The sequence below is a fragment of the Saccostrea echinata genome, unplaced genomic scaffold (assembly GCF_033153115.1).
Source record: "Saccostrea echinata isolate AGI-Se365-2 ecotype Australia unplaced genomic scaffold, CSIRO_AGI_Sech_v1 ptg000009l, whole genome shotgun sequence".
Taxonomy (NCBI): domain Eukaryota; kingdom Metazoa; phylum Mollusca; class Bivalvia; order Ostreida; family Ostreidae; genus Saccostrea; species Saccostrea echinata.
Genome location: NW_026889758.1, coordinates 44,300,486 through 44,316,567, shown reverse-complemented (window position 1 = coordinate 44,316,567; position 16,082 = coordinate 44,300,486). Strand labels below are relative to the sequence as shown.

The following is a 16,082-nucleotide window of genomic DNA, read 5'->3' as shown; positions in this document are numbered from 1 at the left end:
CAAACTTGAATTTACACTACCTCAAGATACTTCTATATCAATGTGACTAAACATGGCTTTGTTGTTCCTGAAAAAAAAGGTTTTAGAATTTTTTTCCTATACATTCACATGCTAAACCCTGATAGTGCATTGTGGCCCATCCTACCCCTAGGGGGTCATGGTTTGATTGATTGATTGATTAGGGTTTAACGCCGAGTCGGCTATATTTCAGCCATATTCCGGCGGAAAATTAATTTTATATGACCTGTTATCATGGTTTAAACAAATTTGAATCTACAATACCTGAGGATGTTTCCATATCAATCTGACTAAGGATGGCTTTGCTGTTCTTGTGGAGAAGATTTTTCGATATATATATCCTATGTAAAACTTTGATCCCCCATTGTGACCCCACCCTACCCCGGGGGTCATGATTTGAACAAACGTACATCTACACTAACTGATGATGCTTCCATATTAATATGACTAATCATGACATTGTTGTTCTTAAGAAGAAGATTTTTGAAGACTTTTTCCTAGATATTCCTAAGTAAAACCTTTATCCCCCGTTTTGAACTATCTATTACAAAGAGAAAATTATAGACAGGGTTTTTTCTGAAGCATGAAAAATAGAGAAAGGGGCAGGGCGGACCTTAAAACGCAATATAATAAAAGCCCCGCCTTCTGTATTTCAGATATCGTACTATTACAAGGCGAAAACTTTGAACAGGTTTATTTTCGTAGCATAAAAACTAAAGAAAGAGGCAGGGCGGACCTTAAAACGCAATATAATAAAAGGTCCGCCCTCTATATTTCAGATATTTCAATTCAATTCAAGATATTTATTGAGTATTACAGGCCACCGGCCCAAAGTACAATCATATATTAAAATGATAGATTTACAATTACAGATCAGACTCGCAAATTTAAACATATATATGATGTGGGAACATATGAATTTATGCTTTTCATTTGTCACATATTAAATTTTCAATGAACTTTTCTCTCTCTTTGAAAGCTAAAAAAGAAAATTTTGCAATATCATTTAAAACTACATGTACATCATTTCCATATATAAAAATATTCACAGTGTTTTTATAAAATCTCAAGTGTTTCAAAATATTACATTTTACTCTAATATCCATATATAATTCACAATTTTCTACAAAGTGCTCTTCATCCTCAATACATGTTTTATTTGCTATTTGACAAAAGAGACAGTACCTGTTTTCTCTAGGAATACCCTTAAATCGACCGTGTTCTATTTCCAAACAGTGACTAGAAGTTCTTAATTTACAAAGTGATTCTCTAAAAGACGTATTGTTTATAACATCTATGTACCTTTCTGGTTCAAAAAGAATTTTGAATTTACAATAAAAATCTAATTTACTATATATATATATTTCAGATATCTTACTATTACAAGGCGAAAATTTTGAACAGGGTTTATTTTCGTAGCATAAAAACTAGAGAAAGAAGCAGGGCGGACCTTAAAACGCAGTGTATTTAAAGGTCCGCCCTCTATAATTTAGATGTCTTACTGTTAGAAAGCAAACATTTCGGACAAGGTTTTATTTCCGTAACATAAAAAACTAGTCAAAATGACAGGGCGGACCTTAAAACGCAGTATAATAAAAGGTCCGCCCTCTGTTTTTCAGATACGGTACTGTTAGAAGGCGAAAATTTTGAACAGGGTTTATTTTCGTAGCATACAAACTAGAGAAAGAGACAGGGCGGACCTTAAAACGCAATATAATAAAAGGTCCGCCCTCTATATTTCAGATATCTTACTATTACAAGGCGAAAATTTTGAACGGGGTTTATTTTCGTAGCATACAAACTAGAGAAAGAGACAGGGCGGACCTTAAAACGCAATATAATAAAAGGTCCGCCCTCTATATTTCAGATATCTTACTATTACAAGGCGAAAATCTTGGACAGGGTTTATTTTCGTAGGATAAAAATTAGAGAAAGAGACAGAGCGGACCTTAAAACGCAATATAATAAAAGGTCCGCCCTCTATATTTCAGATATCTTACTATTACAAGGCGAAAATTTTGAACGGGGTTTATTTTCGTAGCATACAAACTAGAGAAAGAGACAGGGCGGACCTTAAAACGCAATATAATAAAAGGTCCGCCCTCTATATTTCAGATATCTTACTATTACAAGGCGAAAATCTTGAACAGGGTTTATTTTCGTAGGATAAAAATTAGAGAAAGAGACAGGGCGGACCTTAAAACGCAATATAATAAAAGGTCCGCCCTCTATATTTCAGATATCTTACTATTACAAGGCGAATATTTTGAACAGAGTTTATTAAAAGTTATCGTAGCGTAAAAAAAAAACTCGTTAAAATGGCAGGGCGGACCTTAAAATGCAGTATAATAAAAGGTCCGCCCTCTGTTTTTCTTTTTTCCCACATACATGTATCTCACAAAGCAAAAATTATGGAAATGCTGTAAGTTCCTGTTGTTTTTTTTTTTCTTTGTTGGTTCGTGTGTTTTTCCAGGGTAAAAAGATAATTAGGTTTTTAATTTTAGGATGGACGCTAAATTAACTTAGAAAACTCTTGGAATGGCCTAATTGTGCATAAGAATTGCATATATACTACATGTAGTAGTGTACTTTTTTTCATTTAATATGCTGACAAAAAGACAAAACTTTAATGTCAATTAATTATCCACTCTATGTACGTTTGCAGGAGATGTGTCTACTGTATTGTATATCTATATGCAACCATAAATATCTGTCTGAAGGGACCAAGGATATATATTATTAATTAGTAATGTTGATGACGTGCAACAAGAGAACTATAACCCCCCCCCCCCCTCACACACACATAAATAAAAAAGAAATAGCCGCTTAAAGTCGTAGAAAATCTAATATAAACCAAAATCAAAATAAATATAAAAAATATTAACAAAAGAACACGACTTGGTGGTGTTTTATGAATTTTTATATCAGTCACGATCTCAACAGACACTTTCCTTTTTATTTTAGGGTGAAATACATGTCAAGTTGCTCTGTAAAACCCCTCTGTAAATAGTATGGGTGGATAAGATTCTCCCTAGTAAGAAGGTGGAAAAGGCGAAATTTCTGCACTGAAGCGTACTGAGTATTTCCTATGGTGGATAAAAAAGCCGGGGTTGTTTCTTCCAAGCTCGCTGCATGTCATTTCCGAAATTTTGCATTGCATTTCCGACATTTTTTTGATTTCATTCTACAACACAATCAACACTAAATCTAGTAAAAATACAAAGTTTAGTAATAAAATGCAATAATTTCAATAAAACATGCAATTTTTGATCGCCAAATTTTAATGCCCACTGAATTATATGTGTTTGAAAGCACCGAAAAACAGAATCTCCTCAACTTTGATTACTTTATTCCGTCAAACATAGTTTCTGTATGTCATAAATTCTATCATAACCTTTCAAATTCAGTATGATTATCTTGATTTGAAAAGATGAAGAAAAATTCACAACTTACACTTACATGTGTCCGAGGATAAAATCGTCATAAGATTCTTTTAAATATAAGCAGAACTTATTATTTGGAAATCAAGGAATTATTCTTGATTTATTCTTTAATTTTTTTTATAAGGGAAATTTCAATTTTGTTTTCATTGCCGGAAAAGTACTTTATGATGATAAATGTCAGAGATGAAAATTTTAAAACGTCAGAAATGAAAACTACAAAATGTAGGGAATGAAATAAACAATATTTAAAAAAAATTCCGGAAATAAAATCCTATGCTAGGCTCATTTTCCAAAAGGGGAGGGGTCTTTAAACCCAAGCTCGTTTTTCCTGGAAAAAATATTAATGCGGGAGGAAAGTCTACAACATCAGTACTTTTTAAACTATTTGACATGTAGCAGCATAATTTTGGTATACCCCACCCACCAAAAATACAACAACACCATTTATAATCATTTCCTTTTTTTGGGGAGGGGGTGTTTTATTGCTTAAAATGTTCAACTCGATTGACTTTGGTTTGATTTTGCCAATTAATGCACATCTTCCTTAACCAGTGTTAACCCAGGGGTAATATCAAGTAGAATGAAATAATCGTTAGTCTTTAACTGGATAAGAAACGATGGTTATAAAAACACGGGGGATATGCGACTTCAAGTTTCGTCAGGTGAGACAATAGGCCTACCCCCCAAAGCACAGACATGTTGTTTTAACAACAACGGGATAGGCTAGTACACCGTAACACAAGTCCCTGTCAAAGTGACCGTCCAATTATTTTATAGTTAGGTACAATATGAATCGTAAGAATTATGCATAATTATTATTAATGATATAATGAAATATCTCTCGAAAGATATGAAAATTCTTTTTGGGAAGTGGAAGTCGAACGTTGTTAGGAAAGAGACTGTAATGAAATGATCATTGTTGGACTTACGAACACCATATACTGAACAATGTGCCAGTGAAGGTATGCGTATTATATATATATATATATATATATATATATATAAATGTATTTTTTTTATTTTGCAATGATAATATTGATATCGCTTAAACTATAAAAGACACATGTCGTACATGATTTTCCCATAAGGTAACTCGATCAACAGATCTTTGCATCTTTATATTTTTTGTTTTGTGCACTACCTGGGAGGTATGTACTACGATAAGGAGCTAACAGTTAATCAGTGCTAACATCAAATTTTGAATAATTTTTTGATAGATAATTTGAGGTTTTGTACTGAGATATATCATAGTATTAGAAATATAATTAATTAAAATTGGCTAACGAAATCCAGCAACTAGCGAGATATCGCAAGACTTGATCCTTTTAGTATATATACAATGTACATACATGTACGTACCTGGAACATTTTGCTGGGAGGGACACTTTTATGACAACTATACCTTAAATAATTTAAAAAGATTAATAAAGCAAATTAATTTCGAATCAATAAAGGAGAAAGATCTGCATATTAAACCGAAGGCGGACCTTTTATTATAGAGGCAGGCCGGACCTTATATGTTATCGTATTAGGTCCCCCCGGACCTTTAAACGAGGCGGACCAAATATTATGCGACACCGGTCAATATTCTACGGGGGTCACTTTTTGTCGTTACACCGGCTGAAAACATTAAACATGTACATAATGTCGCTGGCGAAAATTAAACATGTACATATTGTCGCTGGCGACACTATGTGCCTACCCTCAATGCACATATTGTCGCCCCCACAGTGAGGGCTACTCAACAATTTTTTTGGTAGTTTTGTGAATGCAATTGATGTACAAATCACATTGTCGTGTCTCGTGGGCTATTTCATGTGACGGGTCGTCCTGTACATGTTGTCGCCGGTGACTATTGACAATGTGTACCTACCCTCACTGCACAAATTGTCGTCCATCGATACATATTGTCGCCAGCTGCTGCAAAATTATACATGTACATATTGTTGCTCCAGTATTAAATTTACGTTAATATGGATGGTGACGCCGACGATGATATTGAAAAGTATACAATTTTCATGAGATCGCTTATTTGTAATTTTATCAACTCAACTGAAGCAGCTGCAATGAACGCTATATTTATAATAAATGTGTACAAGTAATACCGCGAAGTAGGGAATAGTGCAAATAACATTTTAAAATTAATATAAATTCATTAAAAACACTCTCTCTCTCTCTCTCTCTCTCTCTCTCTCTCTCTCTCTCTCTCTCTCTCTCTGAAACTTCAATCAAACATCCGCTTTCTGTTAAAAAAGAAAACATTCATTACTTTCGGCTCCCTGATATCCAGTGCACTAAAAGTTATAACCGATTTCACAATACTGACGATATAGAAGCAGTTTTAATAAGATAAGAAGACTTAAAAATGTCCACATCTACCGAGTAACCCAAAATTATGTATAAGAATCACATAAAAATATAATCCAGGTAATTGTTTATTGTTACTACTGAACATAAGAATAAAGATCCAATCTCCAAATATACATAGCAAGAAAAAGTCTGATTTTTCAGGTATCTTGACATGTCTTACTGGTGTACACCAATCCTAGACACAATTTTTCTGTTCATAAATCTGAAATGAAATATGCGTTTTTGAAAACAAACACAAGAAACGTAAAAACAGAACAAATTTTTACCCCACCCTTCCCTCCCTCCAAAAAAAATAGATTTCCAAACTATGAGAGTGAGAGAGAGAGAGAGGTCATTACTGCAGTAGTGGGTATAGTTTTTTCCCTTCCATGTACAGCATTTTCTCATTTTTTTTAAATAATACTCTCCTGTCGTTTGACCACCACGTTCCCTTCTAATTTCCCAAGATAACTTCATCACTCTCCTTGTCCATTCATTCATTTTCTCAAGAAATATACTTATTCCTAAGATAAGTTTTATATACTTCTCTGTATTCTGAAATAAATCGTTTCCTTCTTCTCTATGAAATATCCACAGGGCAGATCTTTGTAAATTCCTTAAGCATTTTTCGAAGTCTTCTTTAACCAAAAATTAAAAAAAAACTTTAATATTGTTAATATCAATTTTGAACATAACCACAATCAGTAACAAAATACTTTAAATCTGTTTGATGTAGAATTGGGTCCAATTAATCATTGAAAGTTAAACAAATATCAAAAAAGCATTTTACAAGATTTAATTTATTCCTTGATATCAAGGATTTTGTCTTGTCGAAAATTATAAACAGTAGCGTGTAGAAAGTACATATTTCTTACAGAGTTGAGAAATTTCCTCTCTCATCGCATCCCATTTCCTCTAATTTTTTCTTTGATACATTAAAAAACTGTATCTACAATAATATAATGTAGTGTTAATACAAAAAGCTTACCATAATTTAAAATATTATACTTGCCAAACACAAATGATGGTGATAACAATTGCTTGTAGAAATGTTCTCAATACCCTAAACTCAGCAAAGTTTTCATCGTTTTCGTGATGGTCAGATAGTTTCAAACTCGAAATAGCGATGAACCAAGGGAGATAATCACTCTCATTTTCCAAATACTTTGTAATTTCCACAGCCACTGTTACATTAAGAAGTCCAGATCTGTAAAGGCTTACTATTTTGAAGGAGCATGACACATTTGTAATAAATAGATTAACATCTTATGTATATTGATTAAAATCGTAATAAAATTTACTAACAGTAGAGTTAAATCGAGCGCAACTGACCCGTATTATAAAAAATATTTCATAGTACAAACCTTGCAAAAGAAATGACATCATCTATCAACTGAGCCCTGTCTCGTATTGGGAAGACCTAAAAAAAAAATAACAATCACAAAACAGAGACATAAAGAAAAAACGAACAATTGGTTTACAATTGGCAAACTAAGCCCCTCCAGGCAAATTAGGGAACCATACGCCTACGGTTACATAATATGCTATTAATTAATAAGAACTTCGTTAATATTTTTAATCGTAACCGATTTTTTCATAGTGGTAAGTTGTTTTTAGTGGATTAACTGTTGTCCAGTGGTCAGCTGCTACGTAATGACCTACCTGGTGATCAATGGTCAGTTCCTCTACGATGGCTTTCCATGTTTCTTTGTCATAATTCACCCTGTAATATCCACTGTTGCCATAGTTACCCTTCAACAATCTGTCGTTGAATCTTATTTCAATAGTATCTGTTGAAAGGTCAAAAAATCGACAAACAGTAACGTTAATAATATTTTTAGAAAAATAAATAAAGATTTGAAATTCAATTTCTTTGTAATACCAGATTTCTCTTGTAGCAGCGTCATGTTGCTTGTGAAATTTCCTTTTGGATCCAAAATTCCATATATAAAAGGAATAATCCATCTGTAAATTTAAGAAAAAAATACCGTTCTAAAACATGAAATATCGTTAGCTTGAAAATCCCAAAAATATCCATAGCTGATTTCATAGATATAGACATTGCTACTGTAACCTGTCTGTTGAATGAGATCCTAGGTTTCTGGAAGAGTTGTTAGAGATGTATCTGCTCTGTGAAATGTTGACTTGCGAGCCTTGTCGACTGATTGTAACTACTGGATATCTTATATTCCTCATCCACGTATCCATTAAAAACTTCACATCTATATTATCCTTTGATAGCATAGAATTAGCATGGAATTAACAATATTTAAGCAGAGTATTACACCGAAAGGACATGAATATGAAAAAGGTGAAGAAAACGAACGTGATCTATCTAAAAAAAAAATCTATAAACAATACAGATCTGTTTACAGGGTATAAAACACGCACCCCTGGGATGTGATCAGGTGCTTATGAGGAGTAAGCATCCCCTGTTGACCTGTCACACCCGCCGTAAGCACTCTATTTTGATAGTGAATATTCCGTACTCAAAATCAGTATATAAAAAAGGCCTAACAATTGGTGCGAAACATGTCAGCCAAAAAACGACCCATTGATAGGTCATACATTGTATCTGAACTAGATGTGGGGAAAATTAAACAGAAGGGATATTAATATTTTACTAGGGATAAAGAAATCTAAACAAATCCTGCTGGTTGAGGGAACATGAAATGTCTATTGGAAATGGAAGGAAAATGGATATTTGAGTGAAAAATTGGATCCCAAAAAAGATTTTTACAAAAAAAAAAAAAAATTGGAATGTTCGAAGCATTCAAGCAGGTCGTTTTTTTTTTTTTTTTTTGGCTGTTTTCAAATGAAAAACGATTTAAGGAGTAAAATATTTTAAAAGTTCAATCTAAATCAAACAATGGATTTAACTGTCTAATTATGTTGTAAAAAGGGAAGAAAAAAGTCTTAAAATTAAAAAAAATAGGTAATCAGAGATTACAGAGCTCACCTCAACGAATGTTGTTTTTAAGTAAGGCAAAGTCCCAAAGTAATAATCTAGTAGTGTACATCCCAAGATGCAATATTTATGCAATTTTGATCTGATAGGGCTTGTAGTTACTTGGGAATAGACTTATCCAAACATCTCAAACTGGTCACTCATCCAGAAAATGAAATTCAAATCCAGCATCTGAAGCAAGTCTGAGAGTGTTCATCCCTTGATGCATCATTCATACAAATTTGGTTTGGGTAGGCATTATAGTTTCTTGGTAATAGGCCTGCACCCAAAACTTTAACCTGGTCCATTATCTGGAAAATGTAGATCAGATCCAGCATCAGAAACAAGTCCATTACTGTACATCCTTAAATGTATCATCCATTCAAGTTTGGGCAACATAGGGCATATAGTTACTTTGAAATGAACCTGCTCAAAAAAACTTTAACCTGTTCACTCATCCAGAAAATGTAGGTAAAATCCAGCATCCGAAGCAAACCTGGTAGTGTGCATCCTTAGATGTATTATCCATGCAAGTTTGGTCAACATAGGGCATAAAGTTACTTGGAAATGAGACCTGCACAAAAAACTTCTGTTCACTCATCTGGAAAATGTAGGTCAGATCCAGCATCTGAAGCAAGCCTGGTAGTGTTCATCCCTAGACGTATCATCCATGCAAGTTTGGTCAACATAGGGCTTAAAGTTACTTGGAAATGAGAGATGAGACCTGCATCAAAAACATGAACCTGTTCACTCATCCAGAAAATGTAGGTAAGATCCAGCATCCGAAGCAAGCCTGGTAGTGTCACTAGTGTACATCCTTAAATGTATCATCCATTCAAGTTTGGGCAACATAGGGCTTACGGTTACTTGGAAATGAGACCTGCACTAAAAACTTTAACCTGTTCACTCATCCGGAAAATGTAGGTCAGATCCAGCATCCGAAGCAAGTCTGGTAGTGTGCAACCTTAGATGTATCATTCATGCAAGTTTGGTCAGTATAGGGCTTATAGTTACATGGAAATGAGACTTGCACCAAAAACTTTAACCTCATTCCTTAGCTGAAACCTTGACTGGTACAATGAAACACACTAGAAGCATCTTCCATGCATCTCTGATTAATGTAGTGCACTGAAGTACTTAAAAAAGGAAACTGCACCAAAACCTGGGATGCCGAGGGTATCACATACGTTTCCTCCAACTTCGTTGAGGTGAGCTACAGAGGCTTAAAAATTAGCCTTTTGAATATTTTATTTGTGCTATATAAATTCCTACATTTTATTTCTTTATATTTTTCTCATTATGTTTCATTTCTAAATATTTGAATGTATATTTTACTTGCATATATTTTAATAAAGAAATCATTAATATATTGTTTCTATTTACATTGTATATCTATACTGTATACAGGGAAATTTTCGCCCCCATTTTGTTTTCGCCCCTTTCGCAATAGACACAAGCGAAATTAAAGCGGGGCAAAATTGTTTGCAATTGTAAAAGGGCGAAAATAACCCTGTATACTGTAGTAATTTCTATATTCTGCACTCACCTTAGAAATAAACTTTATATAAATTAAATAAGTAACAATGTAAGTGTGTATATTAGACAGACTGTGTTATAAGCCTAAAACTGAAGCTATTAGAGGGGCCTGGACACAGATATATTGTTTATTATTTTAAATGTCTATTTTTATTCAAAAAATAACTTCAGTTTTATGATTTGAACTTACATGAATATTCCAAGAATTCAATGACAAAGACATTCTTCATAACAGCACGTCAAACAGCTGTGTTTGTAAACAGGGCACGAGCTCTGTTATTGTTAGTGTTTACCTTTTACCGGATATATTCAATCTGTTTATTCCGCACATATCACAGAGCACGGACTAACATTACTGGTGGGTTGTTTTTGCTTTCTCGCATTTCTACTCTGACTTTTCTGGATTATAGTTTTCATATTTTTCATTAATACACAACAAAATTTTTACTTTTCTCAAGTATTATGGATGAAGTTTACTTTGTGAAAGTACAGTGATACATGAATGTGTCAATCAAACGCGTCCCGAAAATCGTAGTTTTAATAATTTCCAGATAAAAGAAGTTTCTAACACGCTTTTAATATACTTCGGTGTGAAATGCTCTAACAACATACAAGTCACGATATTATTTAGAAAAATTTTAGAAAATAAGAAGCTTCAAAACTGTACCCTAGCCCCTTTAAAAGATAACTGACACTTGTTACAATTTATAGATGTGTCCTCTTAAGAAGAAATGCTACACCGAAGCTTTATTTTATAGATCTTCAAGACTTGTTTTTTGAAATACGATTTCAGCATGGAAAAGTTAATATTTCAGCTCTAAATTATTTTATTTTATGGTAACCTAACAACAAAGCTTTATGATAAACTTCAACTTTTCAATCGTCAACTTCCCTAACTTATGCAACAATATAATGTCTCTCAGTTGATTCGATACGCAAGAGCATGCTCTACGTATGAACAATTTCTAAAACGAGGCAAGCTATTGACAAACAAGTTGATGAAACAAGGATATCAACAGTCTCGTTTGAAGTCATCTTTTCGCAAGTTTTACGGTCGATACAATGACCTTGTCAGCACATACAACCTATCATTGAGTCAAATGCTGACTGGCGTTTTTCATACTGATTGTTTGGCCATCATTTATACACTGAACTTTCTACGGATGTTTTCCTTTTTTCCGATCATGGCAAGGAGCACACGACCGGAGTGAGCGGTTGGCAGGGGATGCTCACTCCTCCATGGCACCTGATCCCACGTTTAAATTTTGAGGTCCGTGTTTGCTCTGCTCCAAATTTGTATTGTTTCACTGGACTTTCGAGATTGATTACTGTTCGTTCATTTTCATTTATATGAATATTTCTTTTGTATTTTTATAGATAATGTAAAAATTGTTTTATTTGTAAATAAGATGCTTCAGAGTTTAAAATTTGCCATTCATAAATGCGCAAAATAAATATCCCCTAAAACATGTCAAGTGTGTAGTATTCTACCTTATAGGAAACCCAGACTTACATTTGATAATGCTTGCCAGAGGTCGTCCGTTACAACAGTACCGTATTTATTTCTCTCTAAATATTTCTTTATGCCACTGTTAAAGTTATCGTCACCAAGCACATTTCGGAGCATGTACACAAAAGCCGCTCCCTATGAATTACGTAACATACATAAACATATTATTCAAAACTTTTTACTACATGAAGGACTATAAACAAAATGTCATGATCATTATATCAAATAATACATGTTAATCTGCCAATTAAACTTAAAAAGTTATTGAATGGAATGACTAACCGTTTAAAAAATCAAAGTTTAATCTTATCTTTACCTTAGCATACACCATACAGTTAAATTCTGTTTCGTCTGGAACCAAGACTGGATGAGCTAATGGGGGATAGGTTTTTACATATTCACAGTTCATTGATGTCATCCGTGCCATAAACTCATTTTCCTTGAATATATATAATATTGTAATTATCAATCCGAACATATATAAACTGCATGGGTAAAATTTGTAAATATATTAAGTGCTCTAAATGTTACCATATTCCAGGTGTCGTTCATCATCTGCATTCCTAAATAAGACATATAGGTGCTGAGTCCCTCATTCAGCCAAAGGTCATTCCACAACCGCAGGGTAACTAGATTACCAAACCACTGCAATTCAAATCTTGATAGATCTACCATTGAGACTAATATTAGTCTATTTCTACTTGTCATTGAGACTAATTCTTATTATGTCTCCACCAACAGAAAACATAATAGTTTCGGCATAACTGACTGTCTATCACAGAATCACACCAGCGAGAGAACTATTGAACGACGATTGTAATTGAATTTAATATGTTGTTGCCTAAGACCAGTTATGCCAAGATGTTGACTCAATGTCGTATCTTAGAGTTCAAGGTCATTTGACAATAAGATAACGAAATGGTGTCCGGTCTATAATTTTCAAATCTTAATTTTCAAACGTGTTTTGCTCAAAATCTAAAGGTTTATCAATACCTTAACTCAAGGTCATGATCAAGATTACAGTTTAGGAGTGAGGGACGCTTCTTTCATCTAAGAATGCTAGTACAACATATAGATCGGCTTGATTTTAAAATAATATCAGCATGAAAATGTATCACTTTGGCGCAATCTAAAATAGAAATTACATCAACATAAGTTCAATTTCAACGTCACTATATTCTTCGTTGATCCGATCCAGGACTTTTTTTCCTGGTATATGTTGACTTTAACAAAACAAATATGTTCTGCAGCCTTCAAAGCTTGATACGACAACTAATCGTTTATAAGAATTATTTGCTTATTAAATATTTTTTTCTTTCGGAAATAGATTTTATTCATTAAAAGTTGCCTTGCCTGATGAGCGACCTCATGTGCCACTACAAAGGTTACCAGATATATGTCTTCATATTTGGCGTGAAGCGGATCATACAAAAGTCCAGACAAACCGGACATTATCAATCCCCAGTTCTCTACAGCAATATCTTTGAGATGGGGAACAGCTATTAAATCTACAAACAAAATGCAATCATCCAACAATGAGAAAACAGATACAGTCTTTCATTTTGAAAAGGACAAAATTATCTTAGCGTTCGATAAATTTATCTAAAAACTTTTTTGTGAAAAAGAATGAGTTTAGCCAGTACGTTAAACTACTTTATCAAACTTGAAAAATCATGATTTCGTTAATATTGGAAACCATCTTTAATTATCAAATAACAATTGCTATAGTCTATTGCCACATTCATTTTGAGTAGCTTATTAAGCGTTTACATGGACTAGAAATTGCCAAACTGTGTAAATATTACTGAAAATAGAAATATGATAATAACAGGCCCGAATACCTAGTTTCGGAATGGGATAGGCAATGCCGAAAAGATTGCCAAAATAGTCCAGAACTGTGACAGCCACATGAAGAGCATAATGAGCCTGGTCGATTTTATGTCTCGGGGTGTACACTGATATCTACAAGAAATATTTTCTTGTTGAATTCTTGTTGACGATTCAGATAATTTTTTTTAAATATATCAGATTTTCTCCGCTCAAAATTTCCTTTTTCCAATTTAAGAAACTAATGTCATTGTCAACTTTTTTTCTTATTATTAAAATCTGATATACATTTGAGTTTAACAAAATCTCCTAAAATTTGATTGAATTATTTACATCAAATATACTTCATTTAAAAATGAACTCCTAAACTGCATACTTTGTAATTGGTTGTCTGCGAACTTATTTTATCAAAAACATTCTGATTCTATAAAAAGAAAATACTTCGAAGTTGATATTAAAAAGATGCTTGAGTTTCTCATCAACATTATTCATGTAGTTTTCGGAGACTAGGTCTTCCAACAATCTGTTGAAATTCCCAATGGTACATGTACTTGTTGTGCCCCGTTATTAGCAGACCTGTTTTTGCTATTCATATGAAGAAGAATTTATTCACAAACTTCTAATGAAAAGAAGAAGTCTTTTGCTGTGGTCTTTAATTCAACATTTGGATATATCGACGTTATTTTATCAATTAACAATATTCAGTTTATTCCTACGTTGATTCGATATATCCCAATTGAACTTGAAATCCAAGATACCACAGAGTCTGACACATCTGTTTTATATTTGGATGTTTTACTAAAGAAAGACAGTGATGGCAAACTGACAACTACACTTTATGAGAAACGTAATGATTTCAACTATTCTGTCGTCAACTTCCCTTATTTATGTAGCAATACACTTTTATCACCTGTCTATTTAGTTTTTATCTCCCACTTTATTCGATACGCAAGAGCATAGTCTATGTACAAACAATATCCAAAATGATATAAGCTTTTGGCAAATAACTTGATGATACAAGGATACAGACATCAACAATTTCGTTTTAAGTCAACATTTCGCAAATTCTATGGTCAATATAAAGACCTTGTTAACAAATAAATCTGTCGTTAAGTCGAATTTTGACTGACGTCTTTCATACAAATTGATAGGCCATTATTTTCACACTGAATTGTCTTCGGATTTTCCCGTTTACCCGATCATGACAAGAAGCACACGGCGGGTATGACTGGTGGACAGGAGATGCTTACTTCTCCTTGGCACCTGATCCCACCTCTGTCTTCAGAGGTCCGTGTCGGCTCTGCTCATAATTTGAATTGTTTAAATGGAATTTCGAGAAATGATTACTGTTCATTATCATCACATTTCATTTTCAAGATCAAGATTTTATTACCTCTATCAGTGAAAAAATTATCATCAAAAAATATAATAAAAATTCTCATGCTCTTACATTTATGCCTGTTTTGCTTTGACTTGACAGGGATGCAAAGTCACACACCGCAAAAGCCACTAGATATGTGCTCATCTTTACACTTTTCTCGAAAGTGTCCAAGAGAAGGTTTTCCTCGAATGGCGTGGAATGTATCAAAGGCATATTGAAAAGGGAAAGGTAGTCCTTGTCCCGAACTATCGACATAGAAAACATGGCCTTCATCTCTGGTTCGTCAAAACATGGGAATGCTTGACGGGCTCCTATTGGTTCGAACTTAGTAGAGGCTATTATTCTGGAAAGGTAAGAAATATAACAAATGATAATAGTTTTCTATCAAAGTAAAGTACAACTCACAACATTTTAAAGTTTATTTAAAGCTTAAAATTATTAAAGTACCTTGTTATGTTATCTGTATCAAAGTATTCAAATGCATAAAAGCCGTATCCATTCGAATTCTGCAGACTTCCTTTGAACTCAATTTTGATTAAAATTTCTGTATCTTGTAGTAAACTGTTTTCAACTTCAATGTAAATCTGATCAGTCCTATAATTGTAAAAGTATCTATCAACTCTGTTCGTTTCATTGGTAAGTAAAGATTCCACCGTTATCATGGAGAGCACCAAGCGCTTGGAATGTAGAACAAAGAAATTTGTTGTGCTTCGAACTACACATTTTATTTCCACTCTGCCAGAATATTCCCAGGTTGTGAGATTGGGGTGCAGAAATATGTCGTACTCGATTGGAATAATTGATTTTGGAAGTCGGACATTACTCCATTGAATTTCCTCACGATTTGAATTCAGTTGGTGTCCTGAAGATGTGAAAAGTGCATCTCTTGATTTCCGCAATACTTCCGGTTGGACAGCACAGACTATGAACCCCAAGTAAGAAACAATAATCAGAAAGATAAAGCCCACCATATTCACCTTCTGGATCTCAACACAGTCTACGATTATGTAGTAATTTAACACACTCTACTCCTATAACATTAATTTAATTGACTGTTATTAGTATCCGACT

The 16,082-nt window shown here is 33.6% G+C and overlaps 2 protein-coding genes across 2 annotated transcripts; both read right to left on the bottom strand.

Moving 5' to 3' along the window:
- Positions 1 to 5,891: 5,891 nt before the first annotated feature.
- On the bottom strand, positions 5,892 to 12,478 carry LOC133182785 (glutamyl aminopeptidase-like). Its single transcript, XM_061317630.1, has 11 exons — positions 12,335 to 12,478; positions 12,120 to 12,242; positions 11,807 to 11,938; positions 7,885 to 8,042; positions 7,693 to 7,775; positions 7,473 to 7,600; positions 7,175 to 7,230; positions 6,873 to 7,017; positions 6,686 to 6,759; positions 6,355 to 6,448; positions 5,892 to 6,033 (listed from the first exon to the last, which is right to left on the bottom strand). The coding sequence occupies exons 1-10, from the start codon at positions 12,476 to 12,478 to the stop codon at positions 6,391 to 6,393; spliced, it is 1,101 nt and encodes a 366-aa protein (XP_061173614.1). The 3' UTR covers positions 5,892 to 6,033; positions 6,355 to 6,390.
- A 439-nt stretch (positions 12,479 to 12,917) lies between these two features.
- On the bottom strand, positions 12,918 to 16,082 carry LOC133182784 (leucyl-cystinyl aminopeptidase-like). The gene is made up of 5 exons (XM_061317629.1): positions 15,459 to 16,082; positions 15,081 to 15,354; positions 13,645 to 13,765; positions 13,157 to 13,311; positions 12,918 to 12,932 (listed from the first exon to the last, which is right to left on the bottom strand). Exons 1-5 carry the CDS (start codon positions 15,980 to 15,982, stop codon positions 12,918 to 12,920), a joined length of 1,089 nt encoding a protein of 362 aa, XP_061173613.1. The 5' UTR covers positions 15,983 to 16,082.

Coding starts and splice junctions, on each gene's coding strand:
- LOC133182785 (XM_061317630.1), bottom strand. CDS start 12,478: ATGGTAGATCTATCAAGATTTGAATTGCAGTGGTTTGGTAATCTAGTT. Junction 7,231..7,472: donor AACTGACCATTGATCACCAG/GTAGGTCATTAC, acceptor TTTTTTTTTTAG/GTCTTCCCAATACGAGACAG. Junction 7,018..7,174: donor GATGTCATTTCTTTTGCAAG/GTTTGTACTATG, acceptor AAGCCTTTACAG/ATCTGGACTTCTTAATGTAA.
- LOC133182784 (XM_061317629.1), bottom strand. CDS start 15,982: ATGGTGGGCTTTATCTTTCTGATTATTGTTTCTTACTTGGGGTTCATA. Junction 15,355..15,458: donor GATACAGATAACATAACAAG/GTACTTTAATAA, acceptor TTACCTTTCCAG/AATAATAGCCTCTACTAAGT. Junction 13,766..15,080: donor AAAGCAAAACAGGCATAAAT/GTAAGAGCATGA, acceptor TATTTCTTGTAG/ATATCAGTGTACACCCCGAG.